This window comes from Hypanus sabinus, chromosome 30, assembly GCF_030144855.1.
Source record: "Hypanus sabinus isolate sHypSab1 chromosome 30, sHypSab1.hap1, whole genome shotgun sequence".
Classification (NCBI taxonomy): Eukaryota; Metazoa; Chordata; class Chondrichthyes; order Myliobatiformes; family Dasyatidae; genus Hypanus; species Hypanus sabinus.
The window spans coordinates 26,762,483-26,787,957 of NC_082735.1; the positions used below are offsets into that span (position 1 = coordinate 26,762,483).

The 25,475-nt window shown below is 42.1% G+C and overlaps 1 protein-coding gene across 2 annotated transcripts; it reads right to left on the reverse strand.

Annotated features, from left to right (window-relative positions):
• Positions 1 to 4,224: 4,224 nt before the first annotated feature.
• gale (UDP-galactose-4-epimerase) lies at positions 4,225 to 24,983 on the reverse strand. 2 transcript variants are annotated; one of them, XM_059954462.1, is made up of 11 exons: positions 24,858 to 24,983; positions 20,126 to 20,252; positions 17,909 to 18,024; positions 15,810 to 15,923; positions 13,353 to 13,529; positions 11,956 to 12,069; positions 7,395 to 7,461; positions 5,658 to 5,743; positions 5,467 to 5,544; positions 5,206 to 5,320; positions 4,225 to 5,008 (listed from the first exon to the last, which is right to left on the reverse strand). In XM_059954462.1, exons 2-11 carry the CDS (start codon positions 20,247 to 20,249, stop codon positions 4,953 to 4,955), a joined length of 1,047 nt encoding a protein of 348 aa, XP_059810445.1. In that variant the 5' UTR covers positions 20,250 to 20,252; positions 24,858 to 24,983; the 3' UTR covers positions 4,225 to 4,952. The 2 variants fall into 2 exon arrangements, with proteins under 2 accessions (XP_059810445.1, XP_059810444.1); XM_059954461.1 differs by lacking the exon at positions 24,858 to 24,983 and adding an exon at positions 24,260 to 24,851.
• Positions 24,984 to 25,475: the final 492 nt, after the last annotated feature.

The window sequence follows — 25,475 nt, forward strand, 5'->3', positions numbered from 1 at the left end:
GGGTAACGGTTAGGAGGGGGAAGAGTCAGGTACTAGAGAGTACCCCAGAGGCTGTACCCCTTGACAATAAGTACTCTTGTTTGAGTACCGTCGGGGGGGGGGGAAGACAGCCTACCTGGGGGAAGCAACAGTGGCCGTACCTCCGGCACAGAGTCAGGCCCTGTAGCTCAGAATGGTAGGGAAAGGAAGAGGAAGGCAGTAGTAATAGGGGACTTGATAGTTAGGGGGTCAGATAGGCAATTCTGTGGATGCAGTCAGGAGATCCGGATGGTAGTTTGCCTCCCTGGTGCCAGGGTCCAGGATGTTTCTGATCGCATCCACGATGTCCTGAAGTGGGAGGGTGAGGAGCCAGAGGTCGTGGTACATATAGGTACCAATGACATAGATAGGAAAAGGGAAGAGGTCCTGAAAGGAGAATATAGGAAGGACCACAAAGGTAGTTATCTTGGGATTACTGCCTGTGCCACGCAACAGTGAGAGTATGAATGGAATGAGGTGGAGGATAAATGCGTGGCTGAGGGATTGGAGTAGGGGGCAGGGATTCAAGTTTCTGGATCATTGGGACCTCTTTTGGGGCAGGTGTGACCTGTACAAAAAGGATGGGTTACACTTGAATCCTAGGGGGACCAATATCCTGGTGGGGAGGTGGAAAGTAATTTGGCAGGGGGATGGGAACCAGAATGATGGAGCAGAGGAGGGGGAAAACAGAAATAGATCTAAGGTAGTGAGCAGTAAGGATGTCAGAGAGGACAAGCACATGATGGAGCAAATTTGCAGCCATTGGGATGAGTTGCAGTGCAATCAGTGCAAAAAGTACCAAATACTGGACTTAATACTTAAATGCATGCAGCATAAGGAATAAGGTGGGTGATCTTGTTGTACAGTTACAGATCGGCAGGTATGATATTGTGGCCATCACTGAGACATGGCTAAAGGATACATGTCTCTGGGAGCTGAACGTCCAAGGACACATAATGTATCGGAAGGATAGGCAGGTAGGTAGAGGGGGTGGCGTGGCTTTAATGGTAAGAAATTATATTAAATCATTAGAAAGAGTTGACATAGGATCGGAAGGTACAGAATCTTTATGGGTGGAGCTAAAAAATCGCAGGGGTAAAAGGACCCTGATGGCAGTTATTTATAGCCCTCCAAACAGCTGCAGATGTGGACTACAAATTACAACAGGAAATAGAAAAGTCTTGCCAGAAGGGCAGTGTTATGATAATTATAGGGGATTTTAACAAGCGAGTGGATTGGGAAAATCAGGTCAGCATTGGATCTCGAGAGAGAATTTGTAGAACGTCTACGAGATGGCTTTTTAGTACAGCTTGTTGTTGAGCCCACTAGGGAATCAGCTGTACTGGATTGGATATTGTGTAATGAACCAGAGGTGATTAGAGAGATGGAAGTGAAGGAACCCTTAGGAGGCAGTGATCACAACGTGATTAAGTTCACTCTGAAATTCGAGAAAGAGAAGCCGAAATCCACTATGTCGGTATTTCAGTGGCATGAGAGAGGAACTGGCCAAGGTTGATTGTTTATGCGAGAAGTTAGGAAGGTGCAAGACAGATATATTCCAAAGAAGAAGAAATTTTCAAATGGAAAAAGGATGCAACTGTCGCTGACAAGAGAAGCCAAAGTAAAAGCAAAGCAGAGGGCATACAAGGAAGCAAAAATTAGTGGGAAGATAGAGGATTGGGAAGTTTTTAAAAGCTTACAAAAGGAAACTAAGAAGGTCATTAAGAGGGAAAAGATGAACTATGAAAGGAAGCTAGCAAATAACATCAAAGAGGATACTAAAAGCTTTTGCAAGTATATAAAGAGTAAAAGACAGGTGAGAGTAGATATAGAACCGATAAAAAATGATGCTGGAGAAATTGTAATGGGAGATGGCGGAGGAAATGAACAAATATTTTGCATCAGTCTTCACTGAGGAAGACATCAGCAATATACCAGACATTCAAGGGTGTCTGGGAAGAGAAAAATGCGCAGTCACAATTATGACAGAGAAAGTACTCAGGAAGCTGAATAGTCTAAGGGTACATAATTCACCTGGACCAGATGGAATGCACCCTCGTGTTCTGAAGGAAGTAGGAGTGGAGATTGCAGAGGCATTAGCAATGATCTTTCAAAAGTTGATAGATTCTGGCCTGGTTCCGGAGGGCTGGAAGATTGCAAATGTCATTCTACTATTTAAGAAGGGGGCAAGGAAGTAAAAAGGAAATTATAGACCTGTTAGCTTGATATCGGTGGTTGGGAAGTTGTGGAGTCGATTGTCAAGGATGAGGTTATGGAGTACCTGAAGGCATATGACAAGATAGGCAGAACTCAGCATGGTTTCCTTAAAGGAAAATCCTGCTTGACAAACCTAGTGCTATTTTTTGAGGAAATTACAAGTTCGCTAGACAGGGGAGATGTAATGGATGTTGTGTATTTAGATTTTCAGAAGGCCATTGACAAGGTGCCGCACATGAGGCTGCTAAACAAGATAAGAGCCCATGGAATTACAGGAAAGTTATATATGTGGATAGAGCGTTGGTTGATTGGCAGGAAACAGAGTGGGAATAAAGGGATCCCATTCCGGTTGGCTGCCGGTTACCAGTGGTGTTCCACAGGGGTCCATATTGGGGCCACTTCTTTTTACGTTGTATATCAATGATTTGGATTATGGAATAGATGGCTTTGTGGCTAAGTTTGCTGATGATACAAAGATAGGTGGAGGGGCCGGTAGTGCTGAGGAAATAGAGTCTGCAGAGAGACTTGGATAGATTGGGGGAATGGGCAAAGAAGCGGCAAATGAACTACAATGTTGGAAAGTGCACTTTGGTAGAAAAAATAAATGGGCAGACTATTATTTAAATGGGGAGAGAATTCAAAGTTCTGAGATGCAATGGGACTTGGGAGTCCTCGTGTAGGATACCCTTAAGGTTAACCTCCAGGTTGAGTCGATGGTGAAGGAGGCGAATGGAATGTTAGCATTCGTTTCTAGAGGAATAGAGTATAGGAGCAGGGATGTGTTGCTGAGGCTCTATAAGGCACTGGTAAGATCTCACTTGGAATACTGTGTGCAGTTTTGGGCTCCTTATTTAAGAAAGGATGTGCTGACATTGGAGAGGGTTCAGAGAAGATTCACTAGAATGATTCCAGGAATGAGAGGGTTAACGTATGAGGAACGTTTGACCGCTCTTGGACTGTACTCCTTGGAGTTTAGAAGAATGAGGGGGGACCTCATAGAAACAGTTCGAATGTTGAAAGGCATGGACAGAGTGGATGTGGCCAAGTTGTTTCCCATGGTGGGGGAGTCTAGTACGAGAGGACATGACTTGAGGATTGCAGGGCGCCCATTCAGAACAGATGCGAAAAATTTTTTTTAGCCAGAGGGTGGTGAATCTATGGAATTTGTTGCCACGGGCAACATTGGGTGTATTTAAGATAGAGATTGACAGGTACCTGAGTAGCCAGGGCATCAAAGGTTATGGTGAGAAGGCGGGGGAATGAGACTAAAAGAGAGATTGGATCAGCTCATGATGGAATGGCAGAGCAGACTTGATGGGCCGAATGGCCAACTTCTGCTCCTTTGTCTTATGGAAAGCAGCCTCTCCCCCACCCCAAGTAGAATTGCAACACTACCTGACAGTGTGAAAGCACGCAGAGATATACCTGATCTTAAAAAGAACAAATTGAATGTGTCTGTTCAGCACCTGATCATCAGCCAAGAGATCGAAGCTGCAATATGTGACACCACCAAACAATACTTACCAAAAGCACTTTCTAATTAATGGATGAAATACACCAAAAGCAGCAATGATGAGTAGAAAATCTGTGACATTTCTCATCTCTCCCCCCCGCACCACCGGTTCTTAATTATTAGTGCAAAATTGAGAATACACCCTTTAATGGGTAAATTATTATCTTGGAGTGCAATTCAGATTTCGTGCTGATGTCTCTGATCTTTCACTTTTAATTACAGGCTGTGCACTAAAACTAAGCAACAGCTGACCCTCATTAATTTTTTTACATGTTTTTATTGAAAAAAAACTATCAACGGTTTAATTAGAATATCCCTACTACAGCTACAACTTGGACCACCCAGATCAGACTGGATTAGGAGTGCACATCAAACACGATCACAAGAAGTGTGTTGTTTCAACCTCGAGACCAATTCAGGTCAGAATCCTACAAACTCCGCGCCCCCCATGTTGGCAAGCATATTTACACAAAACGCATTCTAAAATTTAGTTTATTGTAAATGAAATTATTGCAAAGGAGTTCAAAAGTAGAAAAGTTTAAATCACAGGCAGCTACACCCAACCTGTGTGCAGCATATAACTCTATAATTGTTTCTATATAGTTCTATGTAATTTTAGTTTGAAGACCAATGATTTGATCATGGATTTTTCAACAATAAAAATGCAAGAAGCTACTCTCAACAAACAGTGCACTTCAATTGCCTGCATAGATATAATCAATATTAAACATGAGGTATTATGGTAAATTGGAAATTCACTAAATCATGTGTTCCTTCAAAGGAAAAGACTACAACATTCTACACATAAATAAAAAGAATTCTATAGAGGCTAGAAATCTAGAGCAACACACGTGAAATATTGGAGGACCTCAGCAGATCAAGCAGCATCGATGTAGAGGGATAAACAGTGGATATTTGGGCTGATGAAGGGTCTTGGCCCAGAACGTCAATTGTTTACTCTTTTACACAGATGCTGCCTGACCTGCTGAGTTCCTCCAGTGTTTTGTGTGTTACAGCTTCTATAAAACTACTTTGCCTTTTTACACTACACCACCCACTTTACAGACGGGAATATCAGAGCTTTGGATCTGCTTTTCATTACGAGTGATCTGTTTAACAGACTATTCCAAAATAAAAGGGTTTTCATTAAAAAGTTTAAAATTCTTTCCTTTAAAAAACAACTGTTGGATTTTGCATCAGATCCTTAATTCTTGCTGAAACCATAAGGATTCTTGGATTGCCAATTCCACAAATCTTGGCCTAAAATAGAAAGGACATTCTTTTATTAAGATTTTTCGTAGTTAGCTCTAGATAGCATTGCTCATATTAAATACATTTACAACAGCAATTTTGAAAACCAGAGGCAAAAAATACTGGTCAGCTACCAACCATGCACAAAATGCATTAATATAAAACCACAGTAAAACTTACACAATTTTATCACGCTGAATACTTACACATCTTATCAATTCCAAATTCTGCCTTCCATCCAAGTTCTTTTTCTGCAAGAGCTGGATTGGCATAACAGGAAGCAATATCTCCTTCTCTCCGTGGAACAATCTGATACTTAACCTGCAAAATTTGGGCAAACAAAATCCATCTTCACAACTGTGATGCACAGGCCAATTAACTTTTGTTTAACACTCAGCCAAGACGAGAAGCGGCACTACAGAAAGTTCACTGAATCTTAAGTTTTCTTTAAAGATGCTAAGACATACCTCTCTGCCAGAAGCTTTTTCCATTGCTTTCACCATCTGTAGCACTGAATAGCCCGTCCCAGTACCAAGATTGTACACCTAGAGAGAGTTAGAAAATCAGTAAGGTACACTGAATGCAAAAGGTTGCAGTATAAATAGTCGTGAGTGTAAATGGAGTTAAGCTGCCCAGGACACAACTTGCAATAACAAACCTTGCAGTTACATTTCTCTTTAAGTTTCTTCAATGCAGCAATATGTCCCTTTGCAAGATCCACAACATGAATGTAGTCCCTGACACCTAAACAGTAAGACAATGCATTTAATTGTCTGAAATCACACAGGCTCAAATTCAAAGTAAACACAGCTTGCTCTCTTTCCAACTACAATTTATAAAATACCCCCCGGGAACAAAATTTATACTTTCTAATCCTGTGGGCTGCATTCCCTTGCCCAGTGCACATAGGTAGAACAGAAGCATTCACAGGACAAAATAAAATGACCATTTAGCCCGACTTGTTTCCAATTCAGTCTAAACCCAGGCTTCATTACCGCGTCTCTCCTTAGAGTAATCAAGCAGCATCTCAGCCGGTATCCACTCCTGGATTTAACTACAAAAAAAATGCCTGTGAAACTTTTCACTCAAAACTGTATACAGTTTTCTAATCATTGCATTGTGCACCAATCTGTTCACTTTTGTATGCTGCGTTTCTAATTATAAAAGTCAGGAGACAAAACCACTTTATAGCTTACTTTTATTTCCCATAATTCTCCACCTTCCCCCCTAGCCCATTTCCCTTCAGCCTATCACTTCCCAGCTCTCTACTTCATTCCTCCCCCCACTTCTTATACCACCCCCCCCCCTCGACCATCCCATGTTATTTCACTCCTGATGAAGGGTCTCAGCCCAAAACGTCATCAGTACCTCCTCCCATAGATGCTATCTGGCCTGCTGAGTTCTGCCAGCATTTTGTGTTTTTATAGCTTATTTGCCTTCAATGAAATACAACATTCTGATTGTACCAAAGAAACCACTTCCACGCAAGTAATGATTACTACTACACACATAAATGCTGATTATCAAATATACGGGCTCTGGATTTCTTGAGTCATCAGACTAACACTTCCTCATTTGCCAGATGGCATTAAATAATTACACAAAGGAGTGATCTTCCAGCTCCTGCCATGGTGTCATCTTCTCCCACACTATTCCCTACTTGTAACCCTTCCTTACACAGAAATTATTGCCACCAATGCCAGAGGCTTCAATGAGCCAGGTTCTGGCATGGGATGGTTCTAACTGACTAAGAGAAGAGGGCTTCAGTGATGGCACCAGTGTTTTATCTATTTCAAGTTGACAGTACTACCCTAGACAGTCCTGTGATAACCAATACACCGAAGGTACCAAATGCAAGAAATGTACTTGCATCTAAAAGTCGTTATCCTCCCCCTCCTCTACTGAAACGAGGAATTATCAATACATTGAAGGCAATGAAACTTCACTGCATAAATTATTTTTCAAATTCTCAAATATTGGAGGAATGAACCTCCATTCATTTTCTGCTTTGAAGCAAGTTAATGCAAAGACACCCACTAGGCCTCCTAACCCCTTCTCTGAATACCAGCAACATCTGACCCAGCCACCCACAGTCCTGCAGCACCCGGCTATACCCAGTTATAAATGGGTATTTCACAGTAAACAGGAAAGACATTTAAAATAAGAGTCAAAAATCACCATAAATAAAAATATTAAAGCAAATTCCCGTAACCGACCTTAACAACTTTACCGACAAGAAGTCTAGATATACAGATTTAGTAATTGTCAATTTTCTTATAGGACAGGTTAGGAAACCTCCTTGGTGGCATGAACCGACAATCAACCACCTTGCTTTATGGCTGAGTGCTTCACATCTGACCAGCAATAATAATCCTCGTGATACAGTGTATCTCACCTGTGCCATCAACTGTGTCATAGTCATTCCCAAAAACACTCAGGCACTGCCGGCGTCCAACGGCAACCTAGGAAGAAGGTTGATAATTCAGAAGTAATCACGTAATAGTTGCGTTTAAAGGAAAATTGACCTTTTCTTTCGCAGACAGGCTAGTGCCGAGCTAGTAGCGTGGAATCACCTTCTACAAAAGTTATTGAATGTGCAGGAGTGAAACCAAAGGAATAGAATTGCCGTGAAGCAAGGCTAAATAACACCTGACCCTTCATTCAATAAAGGCACAAAACTGGCTGTTTGCCCAGAAATCAGTGAGTAGTGCTGTAAATGCTGGCCCCTCCTCCAGCAGAAGAAAAGGTTAAACTATTATGTTCCCTTGGTTCCTAAATCATACTGTGAATTCAGTCAACTCAGAGGGACGTCAGACTCCACCCCCAAGAAATTTCAAATGAAATCTGGAGAGCAGTGTCGATCTTCCTTGGGTTTTTAAGACCTTGCTAAAGCTTTTAAATCAACTGGGGGAGGCCGTGGTGTTGTCTGCACTGAGAACCCGCAGTGCCTGCGTCAAAAGCACAGAGGAAATGTGTTTCCTCACAAATTGCTGACCTAGGTGCACTATCAGACACCTCCCACCCAATCTCACAGAGGAAGCGAGGTTCACAGTGGCTTGAGCAACCTCAGACTCCACCAAAACTGAAGTGCAAGCAAGCCACATTCGGCCCCAAGGGACTGCCCGAGAAGAAGCTTGGTTCAATCCGAGGGGACATAATCTTGTATGACTGCCAAGCAATCCAGAATTACAGAGCACCTCATCCAAAGTGTTGGAACTTCAATAAAACCATTAGAGTCAAATGGTTCCTCAAGCATGCATTGGCAGTCCCTCTTTTGAATGTCCATGTTCCCCATTTGGGGTTAATTCCCTTGGCACCAAAACTCTATTCACTACTACCTCTGGTAAAGAATTTCAAAGATTCAATGAAAAGGAAAAGCCCCTCACCATTTACACCAGGGATTCCCAGCCTGGGGTCCACAGACCCCTCATTTAATAGTAGGGGTCCATGGCATAAAAAAGGTTAGGGAACCCCTATTCTACAACATCAATGCTCTTGGTGTCTTCTATGCTTCAGTGAGAGAATTCTCTCAATGTCCAAGAAGGAAAGGTCCATCTGACTCAATCTTTCATCAAGGCACATCTTACAGATAGATGGACCTTGGAATGTTTGAATAAGATAAATGATGAAAGACTGAGTAAGGTTCTTGCTCAAACTTTCATCAAAGCTTAGAGTACATATTGCCTGGAGTCAACACAAGGAATTTACACTGCATTCCAAGGCAACTGCACAATGGGAACAGAGTTTAAAACGAAAGTGTACTGCAGCTGCAGGCTCAACAACCCCCTGCAAAGTTACTGCACACTTTCCTTAACCTTGTATTCCAATTATTTTGTAATAAAGACTGACATATACAAACACGAGGAAATCTGCAGATGCTGGAAATTCAAACAACAACACACACAAAATGCTGGTGGAACACAGCAGACCAGGCAGCATCTATAGGAGAAGAACTTTGTCAGGAAGGGTCTCGGCCCGAAACGTCAACAGTGCTTCTCCTATAGATGCTGCCTGGCCTGCTGTGTTCCACCAGCATTTTGTGTCTGACATACACAAAGTGCTTTTGAAATCTGCATTTATACCTTTGGGTGCATTTACACTCCACTCAGTACATGCCAACACTTCCCATTCACAAATAATTCTGTTCTGCTATCCACATTACCAAAAAAAATAATAACCCTGACTTTACATGCCATCTTCAACTTCTTCACCTAAGCAGTTAACCTGCTCATATTACATTGCATCCTCTCCACAACTCAATGTCCCTGCAGCTCTGTCCATTTAGCAACCCTATATATATTTCCTCCCATCCTTTCTGCCTTCCTAATGTGTATGAGTGATACACTCGTGCAATAGAGATAAGAAGGCAGGAGATAGAAGAAAATTTATCTGCGTAAATGCTGCCATTCTATCCACCCACCCCTCCAATCTCACTAACACTTGCATTTTCATTTAATCTGTGATTTATTACCAAATAGGCATTTGTTCACACAGGAGACTACTGTAAGAACATGCCACCAAAGACCTTTGTTAAATATGACTAATGGAAAAGGTCAACTAAACCAGCTGTTCCAGAAATAATTTATGCAGTTTACAAAATATTTTCCATATTTTAAATAGCTCCCCATAGATGTGAGATTTGGGAAGGGGAATAAGATGAAGGACTTCAAAATGTTTAGAGTTTTTTTACATTTCAGAACATTAAAAATGGAAATATTTAATTAGCAGAAATGCAAATGATATGTGGGAACACATCCACCCCTGTGTGTTTACATCAGTGTGAATATTTAACTAGTTACCTGCTCAAATTCCAGTTTCCTGCGTTCTTCCTCTACTTTGATTTACATTCTTTTTAAAATGGCTATCCAATTTGTCCACGGTTCAAAAATTACATGGCGAGACAATACAACTTTAGGAAGGGCGAGGGACACCAGGACAAAAGGGCGCAGTAGAACATTTAATACTAATGACTTATGACCAGGCCGCTTAACCAAAGAGTGGAAACAATGTTTTGTTAATGAGTATCTTAAATTTTTAATTGTTTTAAAAAGTCCTCTTAACATTTTCTATCACAGTGGAAAAGATTCCATTTACTGTATGTCTGCAATTCACAATCCAAAACAACTAGCATGGTAGTGTAGCAGTTAGCACAATGCTTTACAGACTGGGTGACCTGGGTTCAATTCCCACTGCTGCCTGAAGGGAGTTTGTACCCTGTGACCATGTGGGTTTCCTCCAAAGACGTACCAGTTGGTAGGTTAATTGGTCATTGTAAATAGTCCTGTGATTAGGCTAGGGTTAAGTCAGGAGATTGCTGGGCAGCGTGGCTCAAAGGGCCAGAAATGCTGATTCCGCATTGTACCTCAAAAAAGTAAAATCAAAGACTTTGATCCCTCTAGATCCAAGTCTTTAACATTCATCTGCCACACAGTCCAGAACTATACTCTCATCTCCAACTTGCACAATGTTGTCTTTTGCTTTGATCCATTTGTAGAATTCCATTTTATTTTTACAATTTAAACTTCTCCTGACCCATGAGATTTTTGTAAGATCTATGAAGTAAAACCCATTGATGTTATTAATAGATATCTTCAGTGATCAAGTACCAATATCCACATTATCCATAAGCTAAAGCAAAAGACTCTGGCTACATTTAAAGTATGAAAACATTACTACTGCACGGGTTACACTGTAAAGATGTAACATCCTGTCTTTATATCATCTACTATTCAGGTTCAATGGTAAAGAATACAAATTTGTATGTTTATTCACTTGAGAATCAAATTATCCTCAATTGCAATTGCTGTTAATGAAGTTGTGTATAAAGACTTGTCACAAGAGCATAATCGGGGAAAAAAAGTAGCATCATAAACAGAAGAGGCTGGAAATCCAAAGCAACACACACAAAATGCTGGAGGAGCTCAGCAGGTCTGTCAGCATCTATGGAAATTACTAAACAGCTGAGACCCTTCTTCAGTACTGGAAAGAAAGGGGCGAGGGAGACACCAGAATAAAAAGATGGGGAGGGGAGGGAAGGAGGGTAGCTAGAAGGTGATAGGTGAAGCCAGATGGGCAGGAAAGGTAAAGGTCTGGAGGGAAAGCAATCTGATAGGAGAGGATAGTGGATCCGGGGAGGGGAGAAAAGGCGCGGGGGAGGTGCCCAAGACTTTTGCACAGTACCTTAGTAATTTTATGTATTGCACTGTACTGTTGCAGTAAAAAAAAATCATGATATATGTGAGTGATCATATACCTGATTCTGATATGGGTCTCTATTGTAAACTGAGAGTGGGAAGGGGGCAGGGAAAGGGGAAGGGAGGAGGGAAGCACCAGAGAGACATTCTGTAATGATCAATAAATCAATTGTTTGGAATCAAATGACTTTGCCTAGTGAGTCAGGGCCGGGTGTGTCTGCACTAGCACCATTCCCCGCCCTGCCCTGTAATTCCTGCTCTACCACCTGTCCCACACCCCTCCCACAGCACTCCACCCTTGCCATTCCCAACATCCTTAGCTCCCGCAAGATCTGCAAACTCACTCTCCTCTCCACATTGACAAATGCAGGACTGTGCAAAATTCTTCTTAGGTATCCTAGCTATATATACATTGCTAAAATCTTCATACAGTTCTGTACACCCCAAGAACACGAGGGCATTGGGAGAGCAAGAAAGAACCTCAAAGTCACGATTAAAAGTTTCTGACCCAAATAAACCATTAAAACATTTATTATAAAATTCAGTGACTGATACTATTTATTTTAATTGTTATTTATAGTAATTTGTTATGTCTGCATTGTATTGCTGCTACAAAACAACAGATTTCACGGCTAATGTCAGTGAAAATATACTTGACTCCGAGTCTAATTATAAACTGATCATAAATAATATTCTTTATTAAAATAAAGCACATTGTAGAGGGTAAAGTAAATTTAAACTGTGAAAAAAGCATTTACCCACCTGTGCAATGTATGGCATCAGATTATTGGGAATACCCTGAGGATCCTCACCAATCATTCCCGACTCATGTGCACCAATAGGATTGAAGTATCGAAGCAGCACTGCATTCCAGTCCTGAATAAATAAGATATTGTGGATGTGGAGAGAACGTTTTCATTCATGGAAGAATCTCTGACTCAAGGTCATACTTTCCAAATGGTTGAAGAAGATGGTATGGATTCTCAAGTCCCAAGGACTTTCAACACGGGCACAATTGAGAGCATCCTGACTGGCTGCCTGCATCACTGCCTGCTATGGGAACTGTACTTTCCTCAATTGCAGGACTCTGCAGAGAGTGTTGCGGACAGCCCAGTGCATCTGTGGATGTGAACTTACCACTATTCAGGACATTTACTGCTTAGGTGTGTAAAAAGGACCGAAGAATCATTGGGGACCCAAGTCACCCCAACTACAATCTATTCCAACTGCTACCATCCGGGAAACAGTACCGCAGCATAAAAGTCAGGATGAACAGGCTCCAGAACAGCTTCTTCCACCAGGCCATTAGACTGATTAATGCACACTGATACAATTGTATTTCTATGTTATATTGACTGTCCTGTTGTACATACTATATATTACAAATTACTATAAATTGCACATTTAGATAGAGACGTAACATAAAGATTTTTACTCCTCATGTGAAGAATGTATGTAATAAAGTCAATTCAATTCACAACCTCATTATAAAGGGGCACCTGTTTAAAACTGAGATAATGAGGAATTTCTTAAGCAAGAGGGTAGTGAGTCTGTGGTAAATGTTACAACAGATGACGGGAATGTGGTTAAAGTTTATGGGGAGACGGTAGGGGAGTAGAACTCAATAATGTCTTTCAGAAATTTATAATTCTATCAAATTGTCCCCCCTCACTTCCCCAGCCTATCCATTGTCTCACCGTAAATCTAGCCCTCCTACACAGGCAAAATGCTGGTGAATCTTGGAACCCCCCCAGCACAATCTTTCCTGTAATGTTCTGATCAGAACTGAACCCAGTATGCTAAATATTCTTCTCCATCCAATGCCTCTCCCCATTCCTCCACCTCCCACGGCCAGTAAATCCACTCACTTGTGACCTGAGACACGTCCTTGTACCAAATTCTGGCAGGTAGGGGGAGAGTAACGCTAGAACTGACAGAGCAGATAGATCTGTGCCTCTGTGCAGGACTTTGCCATTGGGAACACAGAACACAAAAGCATAAGTTGCCGCTCCAAGAGTTCCCCCTTTCGCAGGAACAATTCTGAGGTGCTGGTGCTGCCACAGAAGATCTTCCCCAATGTTTCAGATACACTTAGCCTACGACAACACAACAACTTTCGCAAATCAACATGTAGAATGGGGGGGGGGGGGGAGAGTTACCTTTTCTACATTGCAGAGGTCGCGGATCATCTCTTCTATAAAGTATTTTGTTTTTCCGTAAGCATTAGTGCAGCTGCCAACACGATGTTTCTCATCTATAGGTAGGTGATCGGGAGAACCATACACTGTTGCTGAACTGCTGAATACAATGTCTTTGACATCATGTTCTTTCATGGCCTGAAGTACCAAAATAAAACATATAAACCAATCAAACCCATTGTTTTCTTAAATATAATCAAATTTTGTGTTGAACTTGTTTTTTTTCCTATTTATAATAATTCTTGTAGACAAGTAAAAGAAATAGCCAGACTGTCACAGTATTTGCACTGAGAACGTATGTAAAAAGTGCAGTGTTTTAAAATACCCCAAAATCATTTATTTTAGAACACATTTGACAAATAGCTGGCATTTTGCAACTTAGTGCTTATGATGTTTCTAAACCTTATCCATGTTATTTAAAATTCAACAGAATGTTAAGCTATCACCTAATATCCTTCATACTTAAAAATCTATAGATCTCCGTCTTGAACACATCAAACAAATTGGCCTATACAGCATTCTTGGGTACAATTCCAAACATGCACTATACCTGGAATGAAGATGGTTCTGAATGGTCAACCTTAACTTTGAGACTGTGATCCCAGGACCATTCAGCAAACAAGTCTCTAAGAATGGGGTATATTTCAATGAGATTACCTCTCATTCTTCTGATCCCAAAACAGTACACATTCACTATCTAATCTCTCCTACTAATTTATTTTAATTTTAACTTATAGCAGTTTGTATGTCTTGCACTATTCTGCTGCCACAAAACAAAGTCCTGATGAAGGGTTTTCAGCCCAAAATGTAGACTGTTTATTCATTTCCACAGTAGCTGCCTGTACTGCTGAGTTCCTCCAGCACTTTGCGGGTGCTGCTCGGTGATAAAAGATCTGATTCTGATTCATCTCAGGTCAAACTTGTCCAACAAGTAACCTGAAGAACCTTTACTGCACTCCCTCCACCATATGTCCACATTTTCTTCACAGTGACCAGCCCTGTAGACAATATTCCAGAATCCTAAACAGTACTCAGCAAAGTTCTTAAGCACATATATAGCTAGGCTGCCTGAGGCATTTGCACAGTGCTGTATATTGGTTAAAATAGGTGGCGGTTGGAAAACAGAAATAGGAGTACTTAGCTACATTAGCCCAGTGTTATTTGGTAAATGGAAAGACATAATATACAGTACTGTGCAAGTCTCTGGCACCCTAGCTATATGTGCCTGAGACTTTTACACACTAATGTATAACTGAAGCAAAACATCTCGTGTACTTAAGTCTTCTTCCAATAAATGCCAACATATCACCTGTCTTCATAATTGCTTGTTCCATCTGAGTGTTCATGTTTTAAGTTCCTCTATCAGAGGAAAAATGGTAGAGGAATGAAAAAGAAATATGGATTGGGGGTGTGGGTGGAAATACAGGGAAATACAAGATCTTTATCCAGTTTTGTCACTGCCAATAGTCCCTTCAGGCTTGAGAGATTATGGATATGCATCTTAGTTAATCTGCTGGAGAGCAGCATTTTCAATGGGACAGAAGGCCCAGATGGCAGTTGTGGTCGAAGTTTCACGTGCTGCTCTTGATGGTGGAATCAGACAATTCTGAGTGCATTTTGCTCTCCCCAGCTTCCTTGCACAAGAGTGTTTGATTCTCATTGCTTTTTGGGAGCTCTGTGAAGTTTGCAGATCTACAGAATGCAGCCCTGAGCAGCAGCCTCCTAGTTTTACACACGGGTGTCCAGCACTTTAGCATAGCGCTGTTACGGGGGCAGCCCAGTAGTGTAGCAGTTAGCGTAACACTATTACAGTGCTAGCAATCTGGGTTCAATCCCCACCGCTGTCTGTATGTTCTGCCTTTAACTGTAGGAATTTCTGACGATGCTCCAGTTTCCTCCAAAGATGTACAGGTTTGTTAAATCCAACTTTTTAATTTTATTTGTCATTTTCTTTATAGTATAACAATCAACTATCTGTTTCTTTTAAGATGCCATTATATACACAACAGTTCAATATGCCTCCAGTGCTATACAAAGTATAATTCTGGGAGCTTCTTAACTTTGCTCTTAATATTTTCTCATTGGCTCATTTTACTACAGTATTAAGTATTTACTCAGTTAGTTTATCCAAGACCCTTTCCAGTTTTCTGATCCCAGCGATACTATTTTGGTATCAGGTGTTGTAACCAAAATTAGCGTTTATCCAAGCTCAATCTTAAGAAAATTGCAGACTGGTGCAATCCAGAAAATAGTTAACAAACAGAACAGTATGCAAAGTCTAGGCTTCCTGTTGAAACCAGAATTAACACATTTTGCTGACAGCTTGTTCTTTAATCAGTAATGAGAAACTTGCCACTCTGAAATTAGATTCTTACTTCTCTCACAGAAGCATATTCCTTCCCACACAGACACACTCACCTCCAGTAGTTTAATCGTTCCTGTAAGATTGACCTTGTAATAAAGAAGAGGCTTCTGGACAGATTCACCTACAGCTTTCAAACCCGCAAAATGAATCACAGCTGAGAATCTGAACTGGGGGGGAGAAAAAAGAGGAAAACCTAATTACTAAAATGTATCACTTGCAGTTGTGGTAACATTTTGGGAGAACTCAAGAACATAAACCTCCTCGAAACTAGAATGTTGATTTGAGATTACAAGATGGATCGAAGTTTTTCAAATGGGTTTGATGGACAAATTAGCATTTTTAATCATAAGCACATTTTTAATTTAAATTTTTGCAACTGAGTGAACAGTACTACATAATGTTAATCTGCAGTGGTTTAGTGTGGCTGCTAAATACTTTGTGGATGGACTACCTTCCATTTATAAAGTACCTTTCATAACTTCAAAATGTTTCAAAGCGCTTCACAGTCAGGGAATTACTAAAACAGCTTCAGTTATAATAAATAATACTGGCTGACAGTGCAAGTTTTGAATTTCAGCCCGATGTTGAGAGGATTTCAGGCAAAATTCTGACATTGAGAGGATTTTGAAGATGCTTATGTAGAGAGCAGAAATGAAGAGAGGAGGCCATGACCAGTCCATAGTTTTTGGTTAGCCGGTGAGTTGCACATATCCCTTGGTGGGTAAAGCAACACACACAAAACACTGGAGGAACTCAGCAGCCCAGGCAGCATCAATGGATAAAGAGTATCATTGATGTTTCAGGCCGAGACCCTTCATCAGGGCTGGAAAAGGGGGAGAAGTTTGAGTAAGAAGGTGAGGGGAGGGGAGGGGAGGAAAAAGTACAAGGTGGTAGGTGATCAGTGAAACCAGGAGAGAGGGAGGGAAAAGTAAAGAGCTGGAAGTCAACTGGTGAAAGTGTTACGTACTCGTGACACATGACAGTGGTGCCCTTGTCATGTGACTGGGGTTGAAGCTGTACTGGACTTGAGGTGATGGTCTTGTGATGGTGGAATGACGTCATTTTCCCGCCAGTAGAGATCATGTGACGGGTTTTTTTTTTTACAGGTTATAAAAGGTAGACCCCACCCTGTGAGGAGGGGCAGTTCGTGGCTGGATTTGCCAAGTTGACTTCATGCCACTGCGTGTTTGAAGTGATGACGCAGTTCAGCTGAAGGATGAAGTTTTTATTTAATGCCTAAAGTTTAAAAGGTCATTGCCAGCAGGTTCTTTATGATTCTGTTAGTTTGAGAATTAGAGGAGAGTGAAGATTCAAAGTTGGAAGTTAAAGATCGAGGAGAATCGCCTTCTACGGTGAAACGGGGGCGACCTTTGTTTGATCCTTATTTGGAAGGATTTCGTTGACTATCTTCGTGTTAATCCCTGGGTTTACCAGAAAGGATTGAGGATAGTGGAGAAGGAAAGGTCAGTGCCTTTAAGCCGTTCTGTTTCGTAAATTCTTCGTGGGAAGTTCGACGTCGGGGATCGAAGCAAGCGACGTGAAAGAGAACCTAAATCGTCCTGTAAAGTCTCTCCTTTTAAATGGACTGTGAGCATATCGAACTTTTGGCAATATCACTTTAAGAACTGTTTTGGAAAACCACTTTAAAGAACTGTTTTGGAATATCACTTTACGAACTGTTTGAACAGCCGCTCAGCAGCTGTTTCCGGTTACGGTAGTGTTTGTTTACTTTTGGGGGGTTTGTTTTCTGTGTTTAATAAACGTGTTGTTTGTTATAAGAAACCCTTGCCGAACTCATATATTTATTGTTGCCTGAATACGTAACAAAAGAGATAAAGGACTGAAGGAGGAGAAATATGTAGAAGAGGACAAAAAGCCAAGGAAGAAATGAGAGGGGGAGGAGCACCAGAGGGAGGTGATGGGCGGGTAAGGAGATAAGGTAAGAGAGGGAAACAGGAATGGGGAACGAAGGAGAGGAAGGAGGTTGGGCAATTACCAGAAGATTGAGAAATCTTAGTGGACATGCAATCTAAATACATTTGGCCAAGGAACACACTCAGAAAATTACTTCCTAACCCATGGTTTAGATCTCACAATGTACATGGCCAAACATTACAAAAATGATTACAGTTATTTGTTCTCAGTTTGGTACCTCTGTGAAGAGATTACGTAGAGCCGATTCATCAAGCAGGTCAATTTCTCGGAAGATAATCTCTTTTCCTGTAATCTCGCTCACACGACGAATGCTTTCGGGAACTCCATCTTTCCCTATATTACAAAACAAAAAGTAATCCGTCTCAACTACAATCATCGAGTGGCTTGGCTACTTTAAGCCTAAACACAAACGTAAATATCCATAGTTTGTAAATGTTGCTTAATTACTAATTGTGATACAGTGCCTTGCGCACACACCACCATAACCACTAAAAAAAAGTGTCTTCCAGATAGGGGAGGAAATGGTTAATTATGCCTCAAATATTATTAAAGGGAAAAAAATCTTATTCAAATTCATACTTAAGAAGCATTGTCAAGGAAGACTATTAGATCACTTTTTAACTTGAAGAAAGCACTTGTGCCTCTCATATAGACTCTGCCTGACATATACCGTGGCTCCAAAGTCAGCACCATTGTCAAAGTAAGTGAGTTCAAGTACCATGCCTGAGCATAATTTCTATCAAGCTCTCAGAACACAATTTTGCCCTTAATCAACATTAACGAAACCAATTACCAGAGGAGGTTCACAAGAACTATTCTGGGAATGAAAGGGTTAATGTACGAGAAGCATATTCTGGCTCTGGGCCTGTACTCACTGGAGTTGAGAAGAATGAGGGGCATCTCACTGAAACCTATTGAATATTGAAAGGCCTAGATAGAGTGGACATGGAGATGATGCTTCCTAAAAGTGCAGGCTATTTAGGACCAGAGGGCATAGCCTCAGAATACAAGGATGCCCCTTTAGAAAGGAGATGAAGAGGAATTTCTTTGGCCGGGGGTGGTGAATTTGTGGAACTCATTGCCAGGGACACACGTGGAGGCCAAGTTGTGGGGTATATTTAAAGCTGAAATTATTAAGTTCTTGATTAGTAAGGGTGTCAAAGGATACGGGAAGAAGGCAGGAGAATAAATCAACCAAGATGGAATGGTGGAGCGGACTCAATGGCACGAATGGACTCTTACTGACCCTATGACTTATTGTCTTACGTGACTATTATTTTCCAATGAACTGCTTACAATTCCCAGCTTAAGTTCTGCCAGGATGTCTTGGCTCTAGATCTGATCAAGACCTTAATCAAAAATGGGATCGAGGTGCCCGGTTCCAGGGGTGAGGTAATAACTTGCCCCTAGCATCAATGTGGCTACAAGGAACCCTCGTAAAACTGAAGTCAACAGACACCAAGCAGGAAACGCTCAGAGGTTGTAAATGTACCACGAAGATGGTTGTGGTCAATCATCCCAACCCTAGGACATTGCTCTAGGTCGCAGCAGTTCCCACCCTGGGGTCCACAGACCCCTTGCTTAATGGAATTGGTCCATGGCATTAAAAAAAGATTGGGAACCCCTGCTTAGCACAGTGCCCTAGATCCTAAAACCTACAGCTGCTTCATCAGGGACCCTCCTTTCATCACTGGGTCAGAAGTTCGACTGATTGCACAGAGTTGAACTGTTCACATTTAGTCTTTGCCTTCACTTAGGCAACATCCCAAATCGATTGACAAGTGGCTAATATTAGTGTTACTAAAGGATCTGGAATATATCAGCTTTTAACTTGGAAAAAAGGGTCTCAGTGCTTACCCTTGGCAATTATGGAACTACTATTGCTAAGTCTCCAACTTAACATCCTGTGGGGTCACCGCTGACCTGCGATTCATTTGGACCAGCCACCTCAATATTGTGCCCAAGAGGCTTTAAGCCCTTCAGCAAGCGACTCAAATTCCAACCCTCGTACGTCACTTTACAATATACAAGGCACAGATCAGGAACATGATGTAACACTCTCCATATAGCTAAATAATGGGGGGGGGGGGGGTGGGGGGAGAGAGCAAGTTTAACTCTCAGCCAAATAAGGTGGTCACAAGCAACATAAAAAACTGTAAATACTCAGCAGGTTAAGGCTGCGTCTACAGGAAGAGAAACAGAATTAATATTAGCTGAAAGATAAAAATAATCGATCCTGGGAATTCTAGCCATACTCGCCTCTATTTCTTCACATCTGTCTCCACATTCCTTTCTGCTCACCTCAAGCCCAACTCTACAGTAATTAGCTCACAACAGTGCAAAACCATGATCTTAGCACAGAAAATTAAACAAAATACGCTGTATTACAGAAATCGTCATACAAATGCAAAAAAAAAACAAAGCTTCTTTTTACCTCGGATGGCGTTGTGAAAATTGTCTATCACGACGGGAACGTATCCAGCTTTAACCAGCTCAACCACACAGTGACTACCGATATAACCAGCTCCACCTGTCACCAGGATCATCTCCGACGTCATTTTCTACAAGTACAAAGAGATCAAGGATTAAATGAATGCTGTCAATTGCAAAAAATAAAAGATCCACAGAAACAACTATTTTAATCTGTAATTATCTTTTTTTTTGGTTTCTTACTGTGACATTTGCACAAATCAGAGACACAACAGACTCTGCAGATGCTGGAAATCTTGAGCAAGACAACAAAATGCTGAAGGAACTCAGCAAGTCGGACAGCATCTATGGAGGGAATTAAGCAGTCGATGTTTTGGGCCAGGAATTCCCAACTTTTTTTAGGCCATGAACCCCTATCATTAACTGAGGGGTTGGTGGATTCTAGACTGGGAACCCTGCTTTGGGCTGAGACAATTCACCAGTATTCCTGATGATCTTGAGGATTATGGTAGGATATCAGGGCTGAGTGGAATACACATCCTACATGTGTGAGGCTTGTCGATGCTACATCTTTCTGGCAAGCCTGATGTAATAAAGTATTGATTTCAGGATGGGGAAAAGAGGGTGAACACGGGCCAGTAAACATTGAAAAATCGACAGTGGAGAAAGTCAGCACCTTTAAGTTCATGATGATTTGTCCTAGGTCCAAAATATAAATGCAATCATAAGGAAAGTGTATCAGCATCTTTATTTTCTTATGGTCCTGAGGCAGTGCGGCTTATTATGGGATGTTCTCTCAAACTTCTACTGTTGAAAATATCCTGACTGGTTGCATCAAGATCTGCTGTGATAATTCAAATGGGAATGTGCGCAAGAAGCTGCAGAGAGTAGTGGACTCTGCCCAATGCAACACGGGCACATCCCTCCTCACACTAGTATCATCTACAGGAGGTGCTACATTTATCATCAGAAATCCCCACCATTCGGGCCATGCCATCTTTTCCTAGCTATCATTGGGCAGGAAGTACAGAAGCCTGAAGCCTCACTGCACCAAGCTACTTTCTTTCAACCACTCGGTTCTTGAACCAAATCAGCAAAACTCCAATCATTACACCTTGCACCAAAAGTTGACTTTGTTGAGCTGTGTTTGCTTGTTTAAAAAAAAAGCGCATGATTTGTTTTCCTTGTGGATGTTCTGTGCCCGAGATGCTGCTGCAAGCGAGCTTTCATTGCATCTGTACTCGTCACTCAACCGCCCACCATCAGCAAAGCTGAAGAGCTGACCACAAGAGGAAGAAGCTGGATGTCCATGAGCCAGTCCTCATTGGGGGATCGGAGGTGGGGAGGGTCAGTAACTTTAAGTTTGCTGGTGTTACCATGATCAGAGGATGTGTTCTGAACCCAGTGCCATCACAAAGGTGGTACAATAGAACTTCTGCTTTCTTAGAGGTTTGCATAGATTTGGCATGTCACCAAAAACTTTGACAAACTTCTATAGCTGCATCCTGGCCTGGTATGGAAGCAGCAATGCCCAGGAACAGAAAAGCCTACAGACAGTGGTGAATACAGCCCAGTCCATCACAAGCAACACCCTCCCCACCAAAGAGCACGTTTAGACAGAGTACTGCCACATGGACGCAGCATGCATCATCAAGGACCTCCACCATCCAGGACAAGCTCTCTTCTCGCTACTATCTTTGGGCAGGAGCCATGCCACCAGGTTCAGGATCAGTTATTGCCCTACAACCATCATGGACACCTTCATTCGCCACAACTCTAAATTGATTCCACAACCCACCAACTCGCTTTCAAGGACTCTACAACCAATGTTCCTAGTATTACTTTTTTTATTTGCTCAATTTGTCTTCTTTTGCATATAGGTTGTTTGTTATTCTTTATGTACAGTTTTTCATAAATTCAATTAAACTTAATTTTCCTGCAAGTCCTGCAAAAAAATGAATCTCAAGGGGGTACATGGTATTGTATATGTAGCCCGATAGTAAATTTACTTTGAATCAGTGCAAGTATATACTTCGCACACCCAACAATAAACTTGAATTTAACTATTGTGAGGGCCTCAACTGCACAGGAGGGTGGAATAAAAGAGAGAACATGAGTGATGTTGGATTGTACAGTTAGGGGGAACAGGCTGGTATCAGGGTCAAGGAAATCACCATGCAGAGGTCATATCCCTAATCAGTACCAATATACAGAGATACAGAGGTTGACAAGGCCTTAGATGTTGCACCTCAAAGGCAGTCATCCCAGGATTACTGCCAGTGCTGCATGCTACTTACTGGGGTTCCTCAGGACCTCGTAGGTTTCTGGGCTGGCATAACCCGTACAAATTGGACGGATTTCACTTGGGCAGAACGAGGCGAATACCTTTGCAAGGAGATCTGCCACCGATTTCAGCTAGTTTGGCGGAAACGGGAACAAAATAGTATTTGGGAAGAAGAATAAATCGAACGGGTGGCGAGGGGTGAAGTCAAGCAGCAAAGGGGAGAAGGTTAGAACGACGGATGCAACGGTAGCAGTTACAGCAAGGTAAGTGCACAACAATGGCATACACAGAAGAGATCTGATCTCACTGCCGTTGTGGCTGTGAAAGTCACCAGGAGACACTGAAGCTGGTGATATAGGAGTCCTTACTCAGCACGTCCGCAGGCATCATACTCGAGACACTCTTGGAAGAAGAGCCCTGCCTGACTCAATATTACATGACATTTCTAATTTGCTAAAAACCTAAGGTGACAGCAGGACAATTCTTCAGTTACAATTCTTTAGTATCTACAATGCTTCCTTTGAATTACACATAATATTCAAACACCAACACTCCAGACACCCAAAATGAATTTTAATCCCCACCGTCTCTGGGCCACATCTATACATTCACAGGCACCCGACTTTAAATTCAATCTACAATCCCATTCAAATCTGAAGAGTGGTTGCTATTGAAATTAATATCTGCTATAGGCCCCAACAACTACCATTATGGATATATGGCCAGAGAATGACCAAAGTTGGTACCTCCTAAATACTCCTGGGTACTTTGACATTTACAAAGGTAGAAAGGAAAATGAGGTGATGAGGGTGATTGAGTGTCACTAGGTCAAGGAGATCATTAGTGATGAGAAGTGACTTTAGTTTGATAATATGATGTAGAGTTAGATTTAATATGAGTCATAGCAAGAAATAGCAAATGGCAGAAAACATTGGTAGGCCACTAGTAGTTGTACTTCCCCCCCCCCCCTACTTTATTGAGATACAGCACAGAGTAGGCCTCTCTGGCCCTTCACACCACACCACCACATCCTAGACAATTTACAGTGACTAACTGACCTACCGACCAGAACATCTTTGTTCTATGGGAGGAAACCAGAGCACCCAGAGGAAACCCACACGGTGTTGGAGAGGACACACAGACTCCTTACAGGCAGCAGCAGGAATTGAACCCCGGTTGCAGGTGCTGTAAAGCGTTGTGCTGACCACTACGCTACCGTGCTGCTCCTCGCAGAACAGCACAAAGACTAATATGGGAAAACGTATGAGGTAGTATTCGTGGGCCATTTAGAAAGCTGACAATGGAGGGAAGAAGCTAAGTCATTGAGTGTGAGCCTCCAGGCTCCTGTAGCCCCTCACTGTGGGTGGTAATGAGAACTCACACCCTGGATAGCAAGGGTCCTTGACGATGGATGTCATCTTCTTCAGGCTCTGCTTCTTGAAGATGCCTTCTATCGTGGGGAGGGTCGTACAGATTATCAGTCATGGTCTTGCTGAATTGTAGAACATACTCGGGACTAAATGATGTCCACCCAGTTCTTACCTACCTCTTCACAACCAAATTTTATTAATTAGTTGAATACCATTGCTGTTAATCAAAACTTGCAGTCATAAATACCGCTTTCCCTTTGCTTAACCATAAACAGTAGGACAAAGCATTAAATGTGTGGAAGGTCAGCTGGAAGGAATATCTTTAAAGGGAGCGCTTCGAAGTGATTTTCTCAATTTAGATCTTTTCAAAATCGAAAACTCCTTCACTCTTGACGTTAGTCATCGACTGACTGAAAGCCATACCTCTCGGCTAAACTTTTAATTCAACTATGTGTTTTAAAAGACAGCAATCAAATTAACTTACGCGGATGGGAACAGCGGAAGACTTCTTACGTGCCACGAAGCAGCAACCTGGCTCCGGCTGAACGCAGCAGAAAGTCTAGATTCTTGCTGTCACTTCCTGATTATGAGCTCTGAAGGGTCTCTTTGAGCACGGATTTCCCAAGCGGCTCACGCCACTGTAATCCACCGACACTGCCAACAGAGTGCTCGGGGACGGGGGCACAGACAGAGTTCCTACAGATGTGGATGTGTGTTACGCAAGAGACGAAGAATGAATGAGCTCCTTGTGAGGACCAGTCACCAGAATGTAACCTGCAGTGCGCAGGTCTACTGACGTGGCCAGGGACCAGGTATTGCCCAACACCGGGAAAACGCCTAACAGACCGGGCTTTACCGCACGGACACAGTGCGAATCATCAGCCCGAGAGATACCTCACCAAGATGGGCACGGACCCTGCTTTCCAGCCATCGCGTACTACAACACTTCCCTATAAAAATTCCCAGTGCATTCGCAGACCAACGAGTAGCAGTGCAACCCGCAGCCGGGATACGTCTTTCAGGAGACGGGCCACCGGTGAGACAGCCAGCGTCCTGGGTCACCCATCCAAACCGACTCTTACCTTGTCCGGCGCCTTCTTCCAACGCGCACGCGCACTAAAACATTATTCCTCAACCACGCCCACTCGCGCGCGCATGCGTACTCGCACCGGCGAGCTGGGGTCCCCCGATCATTTATGCGCGTGCTGATCCACCCCTTCCAAGAGGGCTGGCTACAACAATACGCATGCTCCATACGTGTGGCGGACGGCTGCAGTTCGACTCCAGTACAGAGGCGGCACTGTAGTGTTGGGGTTTTTCGGGCACCTGTATTTATACCAGAGTTTAAAAAAACTTGCTGATTTTGCACTTAACAATGCAAAGTATTTACCAGCAATACAGATGGAAATATGTAGTTAATCATTCATTACTGATACAAGACAAAGTCGAGTTGATTGTCGTATGTACCAATAAATATATATACAGGTGCAATGAACAACTTACATCACACAAGCAGCGTTCACAAAAATAAACATTTTTAAATTCTAATAAAAACTGTGGATAATTTACTTGGTTATAGTGTTGCTAATCTATTGTGATTAAGGATTTACTGAATGGGTGAAGGGAATTGAGACTGAACTTCTTTACCTCTTGTCTGACGGTAGCTGCAAAAAGTTGGAATGGCCGGATTGCAGGGATGT